The sequence below is a fragment of the Dufourea novaeangliae genome, unplaced genomic scaffold (assembly GCF_001272555.1).
Source record: "Dufourea novaeangliae isolate 0120121106 unplaced genomic scaffold, ASM127255v1 scaffold246, whole genome shotgun sequence".
Taxonomy (NCBI): domain Eukaryota; kingdom Metazoa; phylum Arthropoda; class Insecta; order Hymenoptera; family Halictidae; genus Dufourea; species Dufourea novaeangliae.
The window spans coordinates 1464769-1488615 of NW_015374139.1; the positions used below are offsets into that span (position 1 = coordinate 1464769).

The 23847-nt window shown below is 42.6% G+C and overlaps 1 protein-coding gene across 1 annotated transcript; it reads right to left on the reverse strand.

The window, feature by feature from the left end:
• Window positions 1-184: 184 nt before the first annotated feature.
• On the reverse strand, window positions 185-22922 carry LOC107191315 (protein purity of essence). Its single transcript, XM_015580312.1, has 48 exons — window positions 22801-22922; window positions 22542-22639; window positions 21703-22154; window positions 21091-21618; window positions 20826-20989; window positions 20494-20728; window positions 20303-20420; window positions 19350-19504; window positions 19089-19257; window positions 18762-18991; window positions 18548-18671; window positions 18158-18384; window positions 17507-17716; window positions 17217-17404; window positions 16953-17094; window positions 16587-16864; window positions 16185-16497; window positions 15901-16058; window positions 15559-15792; window positions 15287-15498; window positions 15016-15193; window positions 14641-14913; window positions 14345-14536; window positions 13494-14236; window positions 13147-13349; window positions 12890-13049; window positions 11390-12771; window positions 11147-11304; window positions 10871-11020; window positions 10672-10704; window positions 10354-10555; window positions 10086-10275; window positions 9589-9978; window positions 8924-9504; window positions 8676-8792; window positions 8258-8470; window positions 7702-7878; window positions 7418-7592; window positions 7163-7313; window positions 6701-7079; window positions 6566-6614; window positions 6394-6524; window positions 6035-6273; window positions 1652-5975; window positions 1098-1552; window positions 647-971; window positions 344-503; window positions 185-249 (listed from the first exon to the last, which is right to left on the reverse strand). The coding sequence occupies exons 1-48, from the start codon at window positions 22920-22922 to the stop codon at window positions 185-187; spliced, it is 16152 nt and encodes a 5383-aa protein (XP_015435798.1).
• Window positions 22923-23847: the final 925 nt, after the last annotated feature.

The window sequence follows — 23847 nt, forward strand, 5'->3', positions numbered from 1 at the left end:
ATATGTCAACGAAGCAAAGAGAAATGAAAATGAAAAGATAGAATTTGATCGAGTGATCTAAAAGAAAAACGGAAAAGAAAAAGACAAAAAGTATTGTTATATGTATTTACGTAAAAGATCGATTTGTTGTCTATGTTATGTAATGTAATGGAATTCGCATTCGCATTCCCTAACGGATTATTTTCTAACCGAGACTTCGTATAATGTCATTTATGTAGGTGGAAGGGTTTGTTATCTCTTCCAACAAACCTGTAACAAAAATAAAATTGTAATTATTGATAAAGAAAAAAAGAACCAAAAACTTGTATACTTTATAATACTTCTCTTTCTTCGCTTCACTTACCGACAACGTCGCAAAACTCTTCGAACGATGTACTGGGTAGTAATTCGTCGCGATAAATAGCGAGCACACGTTCGGAAGCTTTCAACATGGCTTCGTCATTGAGCCTAATATAGTCTGCCAAAACCAAAGGCCAGTGGTCATCGGAAACCACACTGACATTCTGACAGAAAAGAAAAAAGAAATGAATATACGACGATATACATTTCTTGTACGCGGCGGATAGGCATACTATTGATCCAAGGCAGTAGCAACAACACACGTACATATGTATATGTATATTTGTATATCAACGGAGTAACATACCTTGAAGAACTTGCCATAAATAGAATCGACTAGACCAAAGAATATTAAGGTACTTTTATACGCTGCGTAATCTTTGATGGTAACGTCGACAATGTTTTTGGTAGCAGCCGAAGGTGAAACGTATCGCTGGTGAGCGAGAACGATTAATCTGTTCAAGTGAGCGATTCTATATGTTTTCCAACGGGCTGGTGTCAGAAGCAGAAGAGATATGGTGCATTGGTAAAACGGACCTTCGGCTTCGTAACAGCTCTCAAGCCAGCTAGTACCAGGAGGTGTTTCAAGATATCCGGTTAACGTTTTATCCTCTCGCGCTGCAGACCGTGTGCTATAGAAAAGTGGAAATTAATGATGGGAGAAATAGAATTGATTTTATATCACGATGACAGAGAGAGAGAGAGAGAGAGAGATAGTATGTATATGTGTATCAGAATTTCGTTTTCATTCAACTTACGTATTGATTACGTAGAGAGCCATATGAATCAAATAAGGGATCACGTGCATGTTTGACTGAGGTCCCCCTCCTCCCGTATCCTCGTGAAAACTTTTCTCCTGAGCGAATCGCAGCAATAACAATTTCAAATCGTGAACAGTCGACGAGTATGAGATGTCGCGATGACTAGTACATTCTTGCAAGTAAGTATTATGTCTCGCTAAGCAACTAGCGAAAGCAGATTCCAGAACTTGGGGTCCCCATAACGGTAGAAGTCCGTTACACTTGGTATTTGCGTTTTGTAGGGCTGCGCTTTCCCATTCGTCTCGAGCACGTGCTAGCCTCACGGCTGACATATGACAGTCCACGTGGACAACGTTGAAATGCGTGACGGTTGTGTAGCCTACCGTTTTCCTTTGCTTCGTTTCGAATTCTTCCACGTTACAACGTTTGGTGAACGTGTAAATGCCCAAAACCTGAAAACGAATAAACAATTGTTGTTCTGTCAAAAATTGGAATGTTTGAAAACACCGAGGGGGCTGGTGGGTATATAATATGTGAATGGTGTATTTTACCATGTTTGGCTTAAATTTGTATCCCTCGCGACAAATAACACAGACCAATCCCGTTTCATCGCCCAGATCTTCCATCTGCTGAAGAATCGTTCCACTGGCCATCACTTGGCCCTTATCGTTCGTTTGCATACCTAACGCGCCCAATTGTCTTTCGCGCATCGCCATTGCTAAGCGTTTCTTCTCGCTACGGGTGTGCTGTCGAGCTTCTTCGATCAATTCTGCCACACGTTTGTTCGTACACAACGCCTCCAAGAGAATCTCTGCCAACGAACCAACATGCTCATCCGAGGATACTTGTTCGAGTCTGTGTATTATACTGATTGTAATTTGCGAGACTGCGAGCTGCGTCGGCTCGTGATCCGTTGCCAGACCAGTTAGGAACCGTAGAATGTATTTGAGGGCCGGTTTCGATATAAAATCTTTCAATTCGTCACTATCGGTACGTAAAAGCGTAGGCTTGACGCAAGGCGCATGCACGGTTATATATTCAAAGGCATCCTTCACAATTCCCATACTTATTATATAATCTTTCAGAGTATTTCCAATCGCGTTACGTTCAATAGCCTGAGTGAGAATACAGAACATTTCGAGCTTTTGCTCGTCCTCCGGCGTATGTTCGAAATCGAATTTATAAAAATTTAACACAGGTATAAAGTAATCACAAAGTAAAGCCATCTTTTCTCGATTACCATAAGTGAGCGCACCGAGGACTCGCGCCAGATGGGCCAGCACGTTATTACTTTGTCTAACCGCTGCGGACTGAGTGCAGGAGAGGAGTGCCTTTACATGTTCAGGGCCGCCCAAAGTACGGGAAAAAGCTTCGAAACTCGAGAGTGTCTGCGAGGCCGCGTGCGTCAGAATCGTCTCCATGATATCCAGCAATTGCTCCGTCACTTTCGCTTGTGAATTTTCCAATTCGGTTTGAAGACACCGTTGCAAAACGTCAAGAAACACCGTCACCGCTCCCAATTCAGGCTTACTAAGTACCTCCTGGTTCTTTTTCACCTTCACCGACAGTCGAAACAGCTTGAGAAGAACTTGAAGGAGTGGTCGAGCTCGGTTCACGTCTTGTATGGCGGCCAATCTGTTTAACATGACTTTCAGTCCACCGCAATCGGCCAGAACGTTCGCCATTTTATAGACTTCTTCGTTGTTCACTTCTTGTTCGGTGCTTGCATTGAAACTTTCGACAAATTCCTCGGTGGCGTCCCCGAGTAGCCCTCGCACGCGATAGACAACGCGCATCGCGTCGCACTCGCCGCCCTCCAATACCCAGATCTTCTTGTACACCTCCTTTACAGGCAGATCAAGACTGATAATTTTGTTATTAACCAAAAGTTCCATACCGTTGTCATCCTCCAACAGAGCAACCAATTCACAATCTTGACAAATTTTATTTTTCACGTCCCTCATTAGCGGTCCCAATCCGGGCTCTAAACTACTGTACGGATTTCCCAGCATTCGGCCCTGAAGAAAATCTTCTTGCTGCGAATCCTTTTCGAGAGTCAGGAAAAATTCGCCGACGTCGTTCTCCTCTGGATAGATGATCGAGCAAAGCCGTTCGAAAATAAAAACTGGCGTCCGGACATCCTCGATGCTGTATTTCTGCACGGTTTCGACGCAGATCGCCATGAACGCTTTAGTTTCCTCTTCGGTGCCGGTGGTCATTTCTTCCAAAAGCTCCAGCAATTTCTCCTCCGTATCGTCGATGAGCCGTGTTCGTTGAACGACTAGTCTCCGCAGTGAGAGATAACCGTTAAGAACCGCCCCTACCAGCCGACCTTTGTAATGTTGTTTAATGTTTTCCTGCTCGAGGAACGTTGCCATAAGTTCTGTCAGCATCTTCAGGGAGTAACCTTGCGCCAAATCGCTAGTCAAGGTTGTCTCTTCTAGCCGATGAAGTTCTTCGATCTCTCTCGTCAGAAGATCCGCGAGCAAGGTCATAACACCACGAACAGCGAGAAATTGCTTCCACGGCGGTTGTCTGATCAAGCTTTGATACAACGTGAGAAACTCGGTGCTACTTTCACCGGCCGTTCGCAACTCCTCCAAATAACACGTGAGCAAGACAAGCACTTCTTTCTTTCGTTCCGTTCCTTGGCAAAGACTCTCAATCATGTTGCATGCGACTTGACGCGCGAGTCGCGAACTCGGATTGAACAGAACCTCCTTCAACCAAGCACCATCGGCCAGTTTCAACGGTTGAACGCCTTGTTGCCTCGCACACCGATTACGCCATCTGTGCCCATACTTCTCCATCAGATAAAGTACACGAGTCTCGTCTTTGTTCAATGGTTTCGCAGCAGGTGGACCGGACTTCCTGCTCGGCATACGATGAATCCATTCGGAATACGAATGCTTCGGATCACCGTTCAACCATTTGTTGACATCGATGCTAATACCTTCCGGCGGTTGCACGGTCGCCAATGACTCGATAGCCTTATCTTTATTCTTCTTCGAAATCGGTTCTTCCGGTTTTACCAGGCCTTGAAGTATTTTTAAGCATGGCAGTATAACACTCTCCATCACGACAGGACTTTTCGATTCCTTGCAAGCCATCAAGAACAATTGCATGACGCACCGTAGTTTCTGTTCCCAACAGGTATCCTCTTTCTGAACTAGAGCGGCCAACAGCGCCATTTCGTGTCGGACCGCCACCGACAGATCCGAAGTAGGAACTCGACCACGAAGGGTCAAGGTGATCCGTCCAGTTAGCAGAGAGCAAAGCTCTTTGGTGGACTGCGGATTGTCTCTGGTGACCAGACAAAGCAACTGACGGACCTCCTCCTGCATTTGTACCGTACCTTTCCGTAAATTGTGCTCGACGAGTTCTTGGATTAATCCTTGTTTGCAAAGAACATCTTTGGCGGCTTGATTGGTGGCGAGAGCACGCAGCAGAGTCAAGCAGTGTTCCGTGGCCGCGGTTGCGCATCCGTAACATCGACCTACCGTTTGCGAGGCGACAACCGTACAAGATGCAACTTGAGTTGTTGACTGAGGCGCGGTACCCGCCATCGAGGATTCTTCTCTGTTGTTGGCAGATGATGCAGATGATACGGACGATACATCGGCGGCAATGGTGTTCGCAGAACCGGAGGGAACAGTTTGTTGACCTCGTTGTTGACGATCGTAAGCCACGAGTTCCCGGCGGCACGCCAAAACTCTTTGTATAATTTTGCTAAGTTCCTCGAACGAAGTTTTACACTCGCCGCAGTACTTTTGGGCGAGCAATTGTATGGCTCTGTTCACTTGCGTACTTCCGCTGCTGGCCGTTTGAATTGTACTACCGGCGGCGGTACCCTCGTCCAAGCCGCGATCCGTACGGTGTTCGGATATTTTAATTAATAACATCTCTAACGTTGGTTTGTTGGAAATCAAACTTTTATACACTCTGTCGGCCTTCTCGAGCAACGCGTTGATCGTTACCACTGTTTTTTTCCGATCGTCGTCGTTTTCAATAGGATCGACAGCGCAACAAGGTCTCGCGGTGAGCGTGTAATCGAACTTTGCGTATTTACAGAAGCCGCACGCGTGACAGAGAAAAGGATCCTTCTCGTCGTAATTGATCGCCCGACACTTGTGACACTGAAATACGTTTTCGCCGCAATTCGCGCAAACGCCAGGATTTGCGGGGACGTTTGCCGAACACCGTGGACATTGTAGAGTCTCGGACGAAGCCTGAATATTCTCGTAAAAATCCGCGTACTCGATCATTAGATTGCAAGCTACAATCGGTAGCGGGAACTCCATTTTTATCTCCGTTTGTCCTTGCGTCAGCGTAATTTTTTTCGCCTTGTGCCACATGGCGGGCTTATTCTTCAATTCCACTACCGCTTGAACCGATCGGTTGTTGTAATATATATTGATTGTGCGCACCATTTTTGTTCTCTTTAGATCACCTATGCGAAGCGTGATTCGACTGATTGTTTGACTTCCGACCAATTTTACGATTTGCGTGGTCGTGGTGAACTTTGAATCGACTTTGATCGACGAAAGCTTGATCGTCGACATGGAAACTTCGGGATTGTTGCAGACCAGACAGGGCTCACTCTCCAAGTAGTAGCCGTCCAATTCGACAAATTGGGCAAGATTCGCGTACAGGTTAGCGTTCGGATGTCGAGCGAGCAATTGATTTTGCGCGCGTAATACCGCGACCGCCTGTTCCATGTAAAAGTGCATCTTTTTGCTCGCGTGAGGGGTTTTCAAGGAAAAGTAACCAAGTAAATCGACAAACTGTGCCGCTTTTCGACCGTAAGCAGGCAAAAGGGGCCATAATCGCCACAGGAGGTCCAACAGAATCTCTTGATCGGCCGGACCGCAATTCCTGAAAAACAACCAACCTATGGTTATAGAATTTCATTGAAATTAGAAATAATCGCTCACTTGTATATAGCCAATATCAAAGAATGCGCCTGCCAGCGGACATTGGTATTGTTGGTCTCGAGTAAAAATGCTTGAATGAATTTCGTCAACAAACTTGGCGGCACTTGTTTTTGAATTTGTTCAACCAGAGCTAGACACTGAGCTTCTTCGAATTTAGCTTCCGTGTCCGAGTCTTCGGATTTCTCGCGTTCTCGTCTTTCCTTCGTAGAGTTCCCCGTAGTAGTTCCTGGTTTCGAGTCCTAAACGTACATAATAAGTACATAAAATACAGCGAAATTACTTTGGTATTTATGGATATTATCGATAGAACAGAACACAACGAACGAGAAAGAAAAAATGAAAACTAAATTTACGTTTACTTTCGCCTTGGTTTCCTTGGGCTCCTTAGACTTATTGCTTGAACATATAGCGCATTGTAGAAGTTGCAACACCGTAGGACTAACACCTTCGTCCAAACAATTTCGACACAGCATTTCAGGTGTTCGATCAACTCCACCAAAGAATCGTAGGGTAAATTGATCGAATGTGGACGCGTTTGGAGGGGCTCGAATCCACCAGCGGCGCAGCACTGTTGTACCGACTACGGCGATCAAACGAACAGAATCAAGAAATTCCGTATGAAATCACTCGAACAAGACAACATATGAAATCCTGCTAGTAACTTACCTGAGCATGCGAGATCAAAGCGTGCAAATCGCGCAACTGTCTGTATTTCTCTTTATTGCCGCAAATGAAAAGAAGCAACTTGCGTACTTGTCGTCTGACGCACGGTGTCTGATACGACATCATGTACTCGCAAAGATAAAAGTACCAGGGTTGTTCGAAGGCTGGCTGTGCCGCTGTATTTTCAGCATGTTTGTGAACTTGATAAGGCAATCGTAGTACCATTTCAGTCAATAACTGTGGATATGGTTCGAACACGTCACCGGCATGGCCTTTGACGTAATGCCGAAAAAAGAACGGCGACATGTTTGGCGGCGAAGTTGTCAAATGCTCTTTGAGTAACTGACCACCGAGAATAGTGCCAGTTTCTTCGGTCGATGTACTAGAAAAGAAGATAAAGAACCGCATATCTACATATATATGTATGTACGTATGTCGTGTATGTACGTGCACGAGAGAACTTACGTTTTCCAATATTCCAACAACGCTTTTAACAGTGTCAAACAGTAGTCAATTATTCCTCCTGTACTGAGTATTGCCGCAGCCATTTGAGGAACGGAATTCGAATTTTCTGCTTGTGTCTTTGCAGTATATTTCCAACGGGACATTACAATGCCTTAAAATCATCGAGACAAATGCAATGATATTATTAAAACACGTATTAAACAGTCGTGAAATAATGTTCAAATAAATGACTACATTAAACACGGCGGCACTCACTTAGAAAACGCATAATAACCAAATGAACTTCTCGTTTGTTGGTACGCTGACATATGTTTTGCGTATCTGGTTTATCTAGTTCTAGCTCTTTTACCAATATTCGAAGTAACCGTTCGACGCAAGCTTTATCTTTCTCTTCCTGACCATCCAGGTGGGGTGTTAATAATAGCAGAACCTAAGAAAGCATGTATGGCATTTAAATGAAACGGGAATTTCATGGGAAAAAGATTTACGAACGGGAGGGGGAAAATCATAGACAAAATATAACACGTCGAGTAGTAAACCTGCATAAATGGAATGGCCAAGACACCGGGTACGTTCGTCAAATGCGGTACGAATTGTACAAGCTTGTCGAGCAGCATCAATCGAACGGTATACAATTTTGTTGTCATCTCGCAACTCGTATCATTTTCTTGCTCGGTAGTGTGTTCTTGTTCCGTGCCTTCTTCCTGTTCGGCCACCTAACAAAATAATTTCAATCCTGTAATTTCTGCAATTCGACTTACCTTTTCGAGAAATTCCATCGGGTCAATGTGAATCACACGTATAGGTAATAGTTGAGAAGCTCGATAATTCGCAAAGGGTATTTTTTAAGATATAAAACATTAGAGTTAAGCGTACAACACACTAGCTATAATGAAAATGAATAGATGAAAAAGCTAAACAAAAAAGGGAGGGGGGAGAGGGAGAGACCGAGATCGAACTAACGAATAAAAAAATGATACGGGAAAGATGATCGAAGAATAATGGGGGTTCAAAAAACATAACGACGGGGTAGCTGTAACAGCGGACGGCGACGGCGACGACGACGACGACGACCGCAATGACGGCAGCACTTACGGTGAAAGTCGCGTGAAGACCCACGGTATTAGTTTCGGAACGTGGCGCTTGATTGACTCCAATTCGTCCGATCAGAGGTACGGAATCGGCAACATTGTCTCCATACGCGGAGCTCCTTCCCGATACATTATGCTCCCCCGTCATGCTGTCTACGGCACTTCCTCCGCTCTCGCTTCCACCGCTCTCGCTGCCCTTGCTACCACCACTACCACCCTAACATAAAATGTTCCCCAAACGTTACTACTACGAACAGACATATAACTATCGACAATCTGTCTCTCCCTCCCCCTTATGTCGCTGTTTCTTTCACGTTATACATATAACACGTATCGTGTATATAGCAACAAGAGCAGAGAGTAGTGAAAGTAAACGATAAACAGACAAGAGTGTCAGTTTGAAAAACTGTAGAATAACTCACTTGTTCCGCTGGAGACGTTCGCAGGGTACTACCGTCGGTAGCAGCTGTTGATCCCTCGTCGTCCGATCCTCCAGCAGAGGCAGTCGTATCCGAATAATGCCCTCCGCCTTCCTGACCCTGTCCATGTGAACGCGATATAAATCATGCGCCAATGATTCGCAGCAACGCGTGTCCTTGTATTTCCCGTTTAAGACAGCAATACACGGTGGTGTAACGTACGCTTAATGAAAATTTGTTCGCTTACACACCTGACTTGTACTTTGAACTTGAACCAATCCTTGAGCCGCTAAAGCTTGTAGACTCTGCAATGCAGGTCCGCTTATGGTTTGAAGGCTTTCCAAACCCTGTAAGCTCGACAAACTTTGTTGGAATCCCTGTCGAAACGCTTGCAAATCTGTACCACTTCCTTCTTGATCTTGTAAACTAAGCGCAATCGCAAGTTCCATCATAGCCTCGTCGTCGGTATCCGGTGGTACGTCCAGAACTTGTGGGAAATTTCCTGCGCCGAGCAACATCTCCAAAGAGTTTACCGCTCCCCTAGCAGTTGGTCCTCGGCTGCCAGTAGCGGAGCTTCCACCACCGATAGAACTGCTGGTCGTAGCGACGGACGACATAGCAACGCTTGTTGGGACGCTGGAACCTTGATTACTATTCGTCGCGAGCATTACAGCTAACGAATCAACTGCCGATACAATCGGTTCAACATCACCGCCCAATTGTTGTTCCGTCTCCCGGTCAGCTGCCGATGAACTTGACGTTCCTGTTGTAGATTCCCGATGCGATTGCGCGGTTGACGATACTGGCTTTTCCTCCGAGTCCATAATCGCTCCTATGCGCATTTCAGTAAAAAGAAAATAGAAAATTGATCGACGTCTTGTTCAATGGAAACGGTGTTTGTTTTGTTGTTCTTTACCTGGTGTGCTACAATTGGGAGGACTTGGTATATAAACTTTTCGTCTCTTGTATCTCGGTCTGAGAACACGAATTATCGCCTGTTTGGCGCTAAAACTGATGGCCGTATCCGACGAAAGTAACAGTTGAAGATACAATTTCGCGGCCAAGGGAACATTTTTCTCAACATCGCATGTTGCAAATGCGTGGATTATTTCAACAATCGCATGTACCGTTCCTTCGGCGTGAGTCAGTCCTGGGACAACTACGGGCGCTAAAGCCATGTTTTTTGGATAAGCCATATGTAAGGACCATAATATGTCCATAAGTTGAACAACCAGATGCTGCTGACTTCCATCCACGTTTCTATTCGACTGATTGATACTTGCTCGATCTTTTTCGAAAATTGGTACTAAGCGCATAAAAGAGAAATCATGGAGACGAGGGTTAACGATTCTAACACAACAAAGAAACAAAAAACCGGGAGAAACTTGTAACACTAAAGTACATTTGCCTTACCATCCATTTCATCGATTGGTTTGTTTGTGTATTGGTCGGTAAATTTAGCAAGGTTTTGTGGTCTGGAAACGGAAATGCTTCGAACAATAAGTACAAGTCTGTAAAAGTTTTTCGCATCTATGTCACGTGCATCGCTGAGCTTTCTCATAGATTTCAATGAATCCAGTACATGCGATAATAGTACGTGATCCTGTTAAGAAAAATTTTTGTAATTTCGGCCATTATTTTAGTCACTCTCAGCAAAATGATTTATCGTGTATAGATTTACCTTGTGCAAATGATACGCTTGCTTCGATGCATGCAGAGACGCCAAGAGCGCTGTCGTATGCATCTGCACAGGTGGTGGAGTAGGCAGTATCAATAATCGAGAGGCAACTTCGATGGCTGTAGTTTTTAAAGGTAGTCTGTTTTCATCGTTCGATGATATATTGAACGACAGTTCTAGAACTTCCAGAATTCCCGCGACCAACCTACAAGAAAATAATTCTTGGCATAGAACAAGTTAAGATTCGCAAGATAAATTATTCGATTTCATTCTCTACTGCTCCGACTCGTAAAACTTAATTGTAGCTCAAGTTCTCCTTACCTTTCGATATTAAAGGAATTGTCCTTCGTGGAGCTAAAGCATTACACGTAACGATAAAAAATTTTGTTTCTCGCGTACACACACACACACACACGCGCGCGCGCACGCATACACAAAAGAAAAGAAAAAGTGAATGAAATTTAATTGATTTAAAGTAGGAACTTGAACTCGTCAGAATTGTTATTTCTTTCATAAGTACCTATCGACAGAGGACAGTGGAGTTGGTACAGCAACAGAATTATCCGTGTCACTGTTTATCGTGGCCACCGGAGCAGCCGTTGACTGACCACCAGTCGGCGTATCCTCAATTTCTTCGGGCCACCCGAAAGCGTCTTTCGTTTTACCGTATCTAAATGTGTAGGCAGAGAGTTAGAGAGAGAGAGCGAGAGAGAGAAAAAGGAACGTTATTTACGTTGATCGGTCGGTAATGCGATCGATTCTAAAGATCAATATCACGCAACAATACGACACGTACATCTTGATGGAATCTACCATGGTGACACCTTCGGGATCTTGTGACGATCCAAAAGCGATGGTCAATTTTTTGTCAGCTTGAAGACTTTCCTCTCGTGTAAAAGGAATATCGAACCAACGACTTTTCGTTACAGTTGTATAAATAATTCTACCAAATACCTAAAAATTAGGAGCGTTTCATTATCTGGTTCATCGTAACGCAGCAGACAGTAACAGATTACAATTTGTTCAACCAAAGTATTACCTCGATATAAAGCGGCGCTCTTTGAACGTCCTGAGTTCCAAGAAGCACCCTGATTCCCGTCATAACAAGAACCGAGTCATTATTGGTAACTTCAACGATAAATCCCACCGTTTTCATCGATACAACATACATTCCGGTGGTATTCAGTCTATGCTTTATTTGTGCTACGTTATAAATTTGTAGCAAATCATTGCCACCAAATTCAACGTCGTTTATCACTTGACAATGTTCGAAGAAATCAATGGGGAAGGTAACGGAACCCGAAGGTTTGACCGTTTTCGTAGTTTTCTTCTTTCTTGTCGATTTAACGGTGCTGATTGTGCTTGTTGGTTGTACGGTCGGGGACATCCAATATCCGGTTTGTTCCATTCCAGCCATATAAATCCTCAGACTACCGTCCTCGCATAATAGAATCAATGTTGTTCGCTGTTCAGCGTTCGATGTGGGATGCCTTATTGCAACCATATCCATTATCTTAGCCTTGGCGGGAATAACTTTGATCTCTTGTATCATTATCGTGTCTGGTTTGATCATCAATATCACCGGATTATTGCTAGTTTGTAGAACCGAACAAATCAATCCAGGATGATTCGGTACTTCGCTCCACTGACACAACGGTTGCGGTTGATTATTATTCGATTTGTTTCCATTTGTACTCTTGTTGCCAGCAAGGTTAATTTGAAATACAATCGTCAAGTCAGTGTTCATATATTTCAGAGGTGCTATGAAACTTTTTCCGCAGGCGTAACTGAAAAACAGCAACTGCAGAGCATGCGAATAATATATCGATACACCGCCACCGCCAACCTGCCCGTTATCCTTTATGTCCGGATGGTATACGTCCAGAGTATTGGTAACATAGAAAGGGCCGTGTTTCGCAGAACTTTCCTCATCCATTGCTTGACCGTAAATGTAACCAGCCGAAGACATTATCAACAGGTAAAAGACGCCATCTTCCGCGTGCATGAACGTACAGTCTCTGATCTTTCCGGTTGGTACAAGGAAATAATACTGAGGACAAAGCGCGTCCCTTCCAAGATCATAGATCTTCACAAAGTCCGCCGTGACCAATGCCAACTGAGTTTGAGATCCGGGCAACCAGATTGCTTTTATAATGAAATTACTGGTCTCCAGCTGAGGATGCAAAACTAAATGATCCGACACTGTTCCAGAAGTGTTGAAGGTTAACACGTGACAATCCCTGAATCCACAGACCGCCAAGAAATCCTCGTTCCACTGATTTCCAGTCACCGATAGAACGGTAAAGGGTACAGGTGCAGATGCGAGTCTCGTTAAAGTCAGCTTCCTCTTCGACGAATCGGCTTGTTTCAATAATGCGCTCAGTTGCAGTACCGTTATCTTGCCTTTCTCGTGCGAAACAGCTGAGAAGAAAAAAAAAAAAAATAAAAACGAACGTGACGCGCGCGTTATTACTGTCGTCGGACAAACAAGCAACTAAAACGGGACACCACGGACATCAAGATCCATAAAATTACTCACCAAGATGTTGCCTTTTGCCGTGTGGAGACGACAAACAGCACATGGCAACGCGACGTATTATATGCGCGGATAGCAGCTGTCTAATAGTTTGTCCTTGGTCACCGGAATAATTCATTCGAACGTTTTCGAACGCGCCCTCTTGCGAACCCAAAGTGGGAAGCTGAATCGTCGATTAATAGAAATTTTACAGAACCAGTATATAAAAGACCAAGAAACGTAAAAGGTCATGCAAACATGTGTCACGTTAAATCACGTACCATCAACTGATCGATGTATTCAAATTTCTTATCGACAGTATGCAACTGCTTGAGCGCCATTTGAGCTCGTGCGTAACAACCGACCGCTGAATTTTTCTGACAAAATGCATCCACAGTTGGTACAAGCGCTCGCGTTAAATCTACCAACGACGACACGAGCCCGCTTTTCCATACATGTCCGTGTATCCAATCCTTCGATGCTTCTGAAAATATTAAAAAATCAACGAGGGACCGGAACAACCGGAATGTAGGGAACCCGGTCTACGCTCGAACCGTCTCAACGGTATAGCGGGGACAGTGCCGAAAAACGAAAAAGGATGCTTTAGATTTAATCTCAAATGGTTTACCTAGCTGCTTCGACAAATAGGAGTTTCTTTGTTTTTCACGACTTTGACGTTCCTGTTTGTCGTACAAGTACAACGGGGGGCTAGATGTACGTCTACGTAAGTTGCTCGGAAAAAGATCTCGGTTCTCAAGAGTAGTTCCGAGCGTGTTATTGTAACTTGTAGCAGCAACGACACCGCTCGAACAACCGACCGAGGATGAGGCTGTGTTGTTGCCAACACCAACGGCACCGTTGCTCTGGTGTTCCGATGCCTGAGGGCTTCGTTTAGTCAAAGCTTGACAGGTTCCATCATCCTTCGCACCGCAGTCGCAGAAAAAGTTTCCAAACTTGGCGTACGTGACATCGTGCCCACGGTGACAAACACGAGCGCACACGGTGCAAACACCGACTCCGTCTACCATGTTGCAAGTGTGACAATGATACCAATGTTGATTCATAAATTCCTTTTGAGTGATAGTGAAGGTGCAAAGTTTATTGCAAAGACTGTCCTCGTCGGAATCTTCAGCAGCGCTATCTTCATCCTCGTGCGGAATGTCGTCCATCCAGTCGCTATCGTTAAGGTCGTTGATTGGTGTATTTCCTTCCCAAGGAGGACTACTCGCCCGATCTTGGGAATATATGGACCGAGGACAAACAGCGTTTACTACATCCGCTATGTAATTCAATATACAGCATCCAGCTTCAACGAACGCCAAAGGTTTATCCAACAATGTCTGACGATCTTTGTTCATTAGTTGTTCCTTGCTATACAGAAAAATCAAAATAAAACGAATTTTACTTATCCCTTAAACTATTTCTATGCGCGGACGAGCAAGATAATATATATATATATATATATATATTATTCATTACCACACTTCCATGCATTCAATCGCAGCTTCAAATAACAAAGAATGTCCTTTTTCGGAACCCGCATCAGCCAACATGGACATGACACTCATCAATTCCGAAAAACCATTTCCTTCGATCGCGGAAGATAGAATTTGATAAGCCAGTGGTATGAGAGCTTGTAGAATTGTAAGTGGTACGCCTTCGTCTACGCCGCTGTATCATCCAGGACAAAAATATAAACAATCAAGACCACAACAAAAAAATCATTACGAATTGAAAGAACCAGATTTGAATACGACAATGGAATCTGACTTTACCTCTTTTCTTTCACTATATAGTTTGTAAGCGCTCGCAACAGCCGACTATTTTCATGCATAGAATGCTGTTGCTGGCGCTGTTGTTGTTGTTGTTGTTGTTGTTGTTGCTGCTGCTGCTGCTGTTGCTGTTCGTCAGTGATACTCGCTGACTGATTATTACTTGCAGAACCATCTGACAACAAAACTGCCCATTGAACTTGTTCATTGTTCGGTATATTGTTTACTTCCTCCGATTTTTGTGTATCTTCGCTCGTACCAGGAACAAGAACCAACCTATCGTTTCGTTGTTTCATGCCGTTAATATGTTCATTCCTAAACTTTGAAAAATAAGCGATGCAAACATGTATATATATGTATATACATATATACACTTACGCATTTGATGTCACTACCGTTGGTGTTTGAATGTTGGTCGAAGATGTGCTCGGAGAAACGCTCGTTCCTCCCAATATAACCTGTTTTAACCATGTTAGCAATTTTTCAGGTTCCACATATGCTAGGTTCGACACGGATCCACAGAGACGTTCCAACGATCCATCGCTTCCTTTTTCGGCTAGATGAAGTAAAAATGGGGAGACGATACTTTAGATTAAAATACTAAACAAAGATTAATTTCGTACAGTGCATAAAAATGGATTTACTTTACCCATCTTGAATAGCACGTTGAAAAAGCGTAAAACGTGAGTAGCAAATTGTCGTGACGTTTGCGGGGATGTTACACACAGTAAAACTGAAACGAGAGATTTGTTCGTGTTCGGTGCAAAAAACAAATCCAAGGCCTTACATCCGACCGGCTTTTCCAATAATTGTTCCCAATACTTTATACACCGCTTTAAGATTTTCTCATCGACGGCAATGCTGAAACAATTGTTTAATTTACGCAAACTTTCTAAAGACTCTAGTACTAGAAATACTCACTTCACGGGATCTTGAACATCACTCGTATATTCGATAATCAAATTGTACGTATGATGTAAAATATAGAGATGCTCCCGTAGTTGTCGCATCTCGTTATCGGTATCGCCCAGAAGTTTCGTTAAGGTTTCACTCGCCATATCCTGAAGGTAATCTGTCCGAGTATCCATACACAATGCTATCAAAATATCCAGAGCTTGAAAACGTACGTCCGAATTTTCTGGCGCCGTATCAGCCCTAATAAATATACAAGTAGGTTTATTTACCTTATGATATCTCTGTCTATGAGACACGCGACGGACGGAGAACGAAAAAAATAAGAGTGTAAAACGACATTCGACTCACGTGACATATTCTGCCATGAAGCTAGTCAAGCTGTGCAGTAATATCTTCAAAGACGGATTAATGGAGAACGTTGAATATTCGGAGAGCGAGCTCACGTGATCGTTTATTGTGGATAAAATGTAACTTTCTGCCGGAATGATGTCGTTCGCATGAATGTTCTGGCGGGATCAGAATATACGAACGAATCAAGCCCATTGAAAAGTTATTAATATAGACTACGAGTACGCACATGCACACGCACGCAATCTGTCTATGCAGACAGGTTCGGTAAGTTCTGTACTTACCCAAGGAATATAGGAAATACTAATCGACCTCCATTTGTCGAGAACAGACTTTACAGAATTGGGTAAGAAACTGATCAAAGACGCTTCGGTTGCCCAGTTCGCACCCGCCATGGCAACAATATCGTCGAGTATCGAATAATCCCGTGGTCCAAATTTACCATCTTGTTCCAAGGATTCCAGCATTTGATGAAGAATGCTCGATCGGCACGAAGTCAAGATAGACTCGGTCAGCCATAGAACACGCGGGACAATACTGCTGATCATTTTGGGCACGACGTTTGTGCCGCTTCCAGAGTCGGAGCTTTGCGGATTCCTGTCAACATTTTTACGTTCGTCTTACCGAATATGCAACGAGTAAAGAATTTTTATATCATCGTTATACGCGATCATTTTTCCACTCACTTGGAATTTTCAATATTTTCATTTTGATTTTTCGATATACTTTCCTCGAAAAGCACTTGCAACTTGCCAACAACCGCATCCAGAATGCACAATGAACTGAGCTTTGGTAAAGCACTTTTCGGCATCACTTTATTTCCAAAATTTGTCTCCGGCCTTAACGCGGTAATACAATTCTTCGCAAGCGTAACGTCGTACTTGATGGAATTGACAGTGGAGGATACCGTTTTCAAAAGATTTTCCGCGTACTGTGTGTACATTCCTTGCCTGACCAAGCAGTCCTATATCGGAAAGAAGGTGTTTGTACTTTTTGCATTTATGTGAAATCATCGAATGTGCCGACCTCGAAATTTTTCTAACAAACTTCACCTTCATCCAACTGGTGAAGGTCTTGTACGCAGCTCGGGGTCCCCAAATTAGAGAATGAAGTAGCATCGGCCCCGCGGGAATTTCCTCACCGAGAGCCAATTTATCCATATACGGGGTAGACGGTGGTAACATTAACAATAACCTGTCAACAGTACCGCGACATGAAATCTGTATGCCTATTTTAATAGTCTAGTTTCTACTCGAAGAAATACTAATACGGCTCCTAGCTTTTATACGCGATTTTTTCGTAAACAGATTTCGTACCTCCAACATATGGAAAAGCAGTACCGAATCGCGCACAATCCCATAAACGACGGAGCTTTATCTTTGCCATCGGTTTCCGGTTTTCTCTGCATGTCCGTTTGATTCAATACGTTTAGAATATCTATCAACGCGTCCACCAAAAGCGGATATTTCATCTTATCCGGTGCACCCAGAATGAAGTTGCAAGCCTGTAAATAATACAACGATACGTATTGTGCGATTGATTTCAGAATCAAGAACAAAAACTATTGCAACGTATTAAAAAAAGAAAAAAATAACAGGCTACCAACCAATCCATCTAGCTTCGGAGTATCTTGATTAGTAAAATCCGTGGTAGAAAGGTTGTAAAATCGAGGCTTCATCGAGAACTCATCTTGATTACCGAATTTACGGTAATCGTCCTCGATTTCGGTCCATGGTGTAAAAACTCGAGCAGTTTGTTTATTGCCATCTTTCGCGTCGCAAACCAAACTCGTGGCCGAGAACAAATTCCATTGAACCTGTATGTATGCGCATGTCAGTAAGTCACCCGACCCGAAACAACGTTGATAAATTTGATTAGTCAAGTTTTCACGAAGATAAAAAAATTGTACGGTCGGTTAATAACAAATATGTACAAGATTCTTACTACCACTCAAACGTGTCTTTCGATTCGGTGGCCCTGGTATCTTGTTCGCACGTTTTGCTCACGAGCGAACTTAACATTAATCTTGCATTTGATATTTAGACGTTATTATTCAATGGAATGCTAATAACGTATCCATTTCGTGTCCCCGTTATAAATGAGAAAAGAGAACGGAAGGAGAAAAATGTGCAGAGTACAAGGAATGAAATTAAGTAGAAAAAGAAATTGACGAGAACGGGGAAACGACGATTACAAATGCTTCGTCGGGAAACATATTGATTATGAAAACGTATATCCAACGGAACAGCAGACTTACTTGCTCAAGTAAGGCTGGAGGCGCGTCGTAAAGATGCTTCATCATGTATTCGAGCAACAGTAACAATCGCGACAAGTGCAGTAACTGTGAATCCTTCATCGGAGTCTTGACCGCTTCGCTACAACGTACTGCACCGCTACCAGTTACGAGTAGGACTGATTTTTTTTGCATTAAATTCAGCGAATGAAACAGTATCAATACCAACTGTGCATGCTCCACGTTCAAGTCTGCGAACGTTAATGTCGTATGTGTTGAACGTATCGATATTGTATGTATACCTTACGTATGTCGATATACAACATATACATACATACGTGTGTGTGTGTGTGTTCGAAGAAAAATATGAAAATTCAGAATCAAAGATATTATTCATTGCATCGTACAACTTACCTTCGTTCTCTGCTTCGAATGTGGAGGGTGGATTGCATACATTTTCCACCATTGTTGTCACCAGACGATGCCAGATACTTATGCAAGCAGCTTCTTTTTCCGATTGAGGTTTTAATAGGAGAACCTGTCAAGAGTTGCGACATCTTTGCGATTAATGAAAATTCAACGTAAGTTTTGGAAAAGTTGATGGTACTCTCCAGAGTAATAAACACACCTGTGCTAACACACTCAACGTTCTCGGATAGACTTGAAGAGGCCAAGTACATGGAGTTGTACTGTCTGTTCCAGACCATGGATTGACGCCTAGGTGCTGAAGAAGGGTATTTTGCAGACTTTCGCTCAAGGTATTTCGCGCTAATAAGTTATGAGTGTAACGACTCAATGCTTGAGAAAACTCGGAATACATCGCGCCTAAAGTGGCGCCATAGAATACCGAAATTGTACCTGGAACAATACAGTAGCGAAGCACATACGGGTATAGGAATGACCTGTTACTGAAAAATGTTTAAATAAACTGTGAATCGATTCAAATTACTCTTACCGGTCTCCGTTCTAGCAGTTTCGTGATCTAAATCTCTGATAATCGCGGCCAATATCACCATCTGTTGCTCGACCAACCCATTTACAACATATTCTCGCACATACGAACTTTTACTACCGATCAAATGTTGATTCATGAATTGAAAGATCTTAGTAGCCAATGATATATACTGAAAACCAAGGAAAGAAACCACTTTACTCTATTTAGTCTATGAAAGAAAAAAACAACGAAGTCGAAACGAGAATGAAAAGAGCTACTCACGCCATGAGGTTCACGGTTATCAGGAACAATAGTAGTCATCGTACGTTCGACGTTTGTTTCATTGCTTGATTCTTTCGCACCGTTTGCAGGCGATCCATCCGATGGAGCGATAGTTTCTTCGAACCATAAACCCAATATAGGCTCGCTGTCCTCCTCTATCGACATAATAACAAAGTCTTTTCTGTACGGCGTGTGTTCGTGGTTCAACGTTTAAAAGTTTAAGTCATCGAATCGACAATACAAATTTTAAGTTTTCTCGAAAAATCATTATTATAAGACGCTCTTTCATAGTGTGTATACACAAACAGCATACACACTGCCACTTATAAGTTCAATCGCACAACGCAGAGGTTTAATCACGTACTAAAAACACGAACAAAATATACTCTTTGCTTAATTCGATATCTTCGTATCGTGTAATACACATAACATTCTAACTGTAGTTTGCACCTCAATACGCACGTAATAATTTTCTCACCAGCTGGACAATTGTTATTTCAATAATGAGTTTAAAACATGGTTAATGTCTTCTTAATTGTTTCTCATGCGGGTTAGAGTGTATGTATGTATCTTTGTATCATATTATATCGCATTGGAATGTATTAGGTTAGAAACAAAACAATTACAAACAGAGTTATTCTCTATCTTCCCTGCTTAGTTGTATTTATATACTACGACCGTAACATTTATCAGTAGTAGATTCACAAATTAATCCATCGTTGAAGATAGTTTCGAGTAATATGTCCATCGATAATTATACCCCCCCCCCCCAACCTCCAGTTTCAGACAATATTACAATACACAACATAATTCATTGTTCTCCTATAGTTACTTTCAGTTCTACTCCATCTTAACGGATGCGATTAAATTTTGAAGCAGTTTAAAAGAAAAACCAAACAAACGAACTCGATTTCGTACTAAAAGTTTTAGTAATTCGATGGTCATTCTCTTACCTTCGTCGGTAGAATTGTCCGAACAACTTAACAGATCCTCGTAATACGTCGTTGAATCGGACTGACTCAGAGCATCGCCTTCGAAAGGATGCTTTTGCACTCTTTTCAATGTACAGGCCTGCACAGAAATTTAGTAAATAACATAAGATATTAAAAAATAACAAAACACACTGCAAGAATTCATTATCAACCTTTCTGTAACTGATCGTAGCCAAGTAAAATAAGAGATGATTGAGTGGTACGGCTTGAAGAAAAGTAACTGCTCTTTGAAGCGCACTGGCAGTAGATAATATGTCTAAGGACGCCGGTTCGGGGGGAACCGTATAATCGTTAACCGCTTCGACCGACAGATCTTCTAAAAGAGCACTCATTAATGCAAGTGCATGAGAAGCCAAAGCTACCGAGAGCACACCGAAACCTTGTTGACTGAAATCCAAGAAATTGTCAAATTTGTTTACACATCTTCAACCACTACTAATGCGATAGATAATATTCCAACACACAATGCATTCAAACATCTTACACTTTCATTAAATTAACCCGTGTCGTTCCATCACGCGCTTTGCTCGGCGATTTTCCCTTCTCTTCTTTGCCCTTATCCGCCGCGCTGAAACTGCTCACCGAGAGTTGAGCTTGCAAACCAGCCACCAGTAACCAGACTCCGATCAGCAAATGATTTTGCAAAATCTGTTACGAACACAACAAACACGAATCATCCCGAATCCACCATTCGATGATCAATAATAATATATGGACAAGTATTTATTTTGCATTATAAAATTCCTTACGTGACCGCCTGCTCGTGTACTGTTTTTGATCACATTCGAAACCATTCCAAATATTTCCAAACTTTTCTCGACAACAGTGATCGCCAGTGTATCGTATTCATCTTCGGAATTTTTCAAACTGCTCTGACTGGTTTGCGCTGCAGCAGAAGTATTCGCGCTGCATTTCGGTGAAACGGCATTCGTTATTCCAACGATACTAGATGCAGTCGCATATGCGATCGAACAATACAAGCAAGACATGCTCAACAAAGACAGTTTTTCCAACTTGGTCGGTGTTAAAGGTTCCAACAAAGGCAAAGACATTACACTGTGGACGACGTTAATGTCACCCGCTACAGAATGTAGACTGTGCCGTATAGCGTGCGCTTCTGAAGCATTCGCTGGTAGACTAAAACCTTTTTTGTTCAAATACGCTTGATACTTTCGGGTGTAACGCGATAAATGAGGGAGGTTCAAACACATGTCTAAGAGCGTATCGCCTACGCCCATGTTTCGAAGGATATTTATATTATTTGCGACGAACGTTGCCTGCGAAACCATAACACGTCATTCTTAGTGGTTCAGTACATACTTAGAACGATCAAACTATAGAAAGAGTAAGTGTATACCAACCTTGGTGTCCGTACTAATCTCATTGACACTGCCATCGTTCGTACTTTTACCTGCCCCATCGCTGGAATTTTCAACAAGAAGAGGCATGGACATTGTAAAGTCTTGCAAGGGCATCGTCAATTGCTCCAGAATGCTGCCGGACAAATCACCTCGAATTCGCATGGAATCTTTCGAACATTGCGAAGTATCCTTTTCATTTTCAGACAGAGGAGGCTTAATGTACGATGGTATTTTTGAATTTTTTATGATGGCTGTTAAAGCTGTTTCTTCGGTCGATGAAAGTAAGGACTGACCAATACAGAGTGCACGTATTGGAAGCAACAATTGCTTAGTATTTAAAACAGCGGATGTGCCATCACCCGGTTGAACTCTATGTCTAGATAATTTTTCTACGAGTCGATGAAGAAGAACTCTGCACGCTTGACAAACTGTCGATATCTGGCTCTTGGAAACTGAAAATCAAGAGACACGAAACAGATAGAATTCAATCGTGTACCATCATCATTCGCGATCCAATGGCGGTTAACACGGTATCGTCGGTGGTCGACTAAAATTATTCGTAAATATTTCCGTAAACGGCCAGTCATAACACTTTCGCAACATGTTTCCTTAAAACGGAAAGTGACCATACCGGCCGTAGACGAGCAATCTGTCCAAAAAATCGTCATCCGATAGTATGTTAACACATTCAAGACAGATGACCCAACATATGAGTCACATACCAGACTGCACGTAAATATCATCGATTTCCGGGAATAGTCTTGTAAGAATACATACGTCAGTCTCGAACGTGTAATTCGCAATTTCGACATGACCTGTGTAAAAATTGAGAAACTTACAGGTACTGGCACAACCGCCCAGGTAATCCGCCGCGAGAGCTGCCACAGACGTATAAAACGTTTCATATTGTTCTTCGTTGGAGACAAATTTGCTTTCGCTAAAAACAAGCAACAAACGGAAACAGATCAGTCAAGAAACAGTACAAACGAACAGCTATCCGCTTTACGACTGTCATCGTCACGAAAACACGACCCTCAAAAATGAATCGATGAAAACCTCTAATTAAAACTACCTTTTTGTTCGCGAAAGAACTCCTACCTTTTAGCGATACTCTTTGCCAATTCAATAATATCGTTTTTGTCGAACACTCCTTGCGATACCGCTAATATTGGCTTCATTATCGATGACCACTCATCGTTACCACCACTCTTGGCCGCCATTTTCGAAACTGTTCGACTTTGTTCGAAACAGAGTTCTCCCCGATGGTGGTTTACCTCACACCCTCTCTCTTACTCCTGGCCATCTAGCCTTTACACACTCATCGTTCTCTCTCTCTCTCTCTCTCTCTCTCTCTTTCGCCCTCGCTCTCACTCTCTCTCTAATCACTAGCTTTAGGTACGATCGTATGTCGCGACGTTCGTTTTACGCAGTTTTACGTATTCTGAAGTATCCTGTATTTTCGTCTTTCTCGAGCTTTTGCACCTTAATACGATCAACACTTTTTCACTCAGTAATTTTTAAGCAATTCTACATATATTTATATAAAATTCTCTGCATGACATGTAAATATACGCGTACCCAAATATTTATGGTTCTTCGCCACAAAAAGATTTCTACCAATTTCTATATTGCGTCACATTCAGTCGCATTGCATGTAGGTATGTACTTAACACATATATAAATAGATACCCTCACGAGCAACTCGGCTTCCGTTAGGGGAAAATGACGTAGAAGAAAAGTCTTCCACCACTTGGTAAATTTATTCCAGGTAGTGAAATAAATGTTAAATCGCATGTTAATTTGGCATAAATTTGACTAACCCCTAAAAGTAAATGGTAGGAGGTCCTTCACGTACGGTGTCGAATAGAGATGGCGTGCAAAATCACTAACGGTGATTTATCACAGTGATCGTCGAATCACGATCACGATCGTGATTTAACTTCATTCACGACCGTGATTGCGATTTTTTTATCTTGAGTGAATTTGCTCACTGCAATCGTAAGTCATTAATTTTTAAACAGAAAAACGTATTCAATATGATTTTACGATGAATTACATTACTGTGTTTGTAAAAATCAGTAGAAAAAACAAGAAATTCTAAAAGAATGATTTGCTAGGTAACATGTAGATTATAATTTATAATCA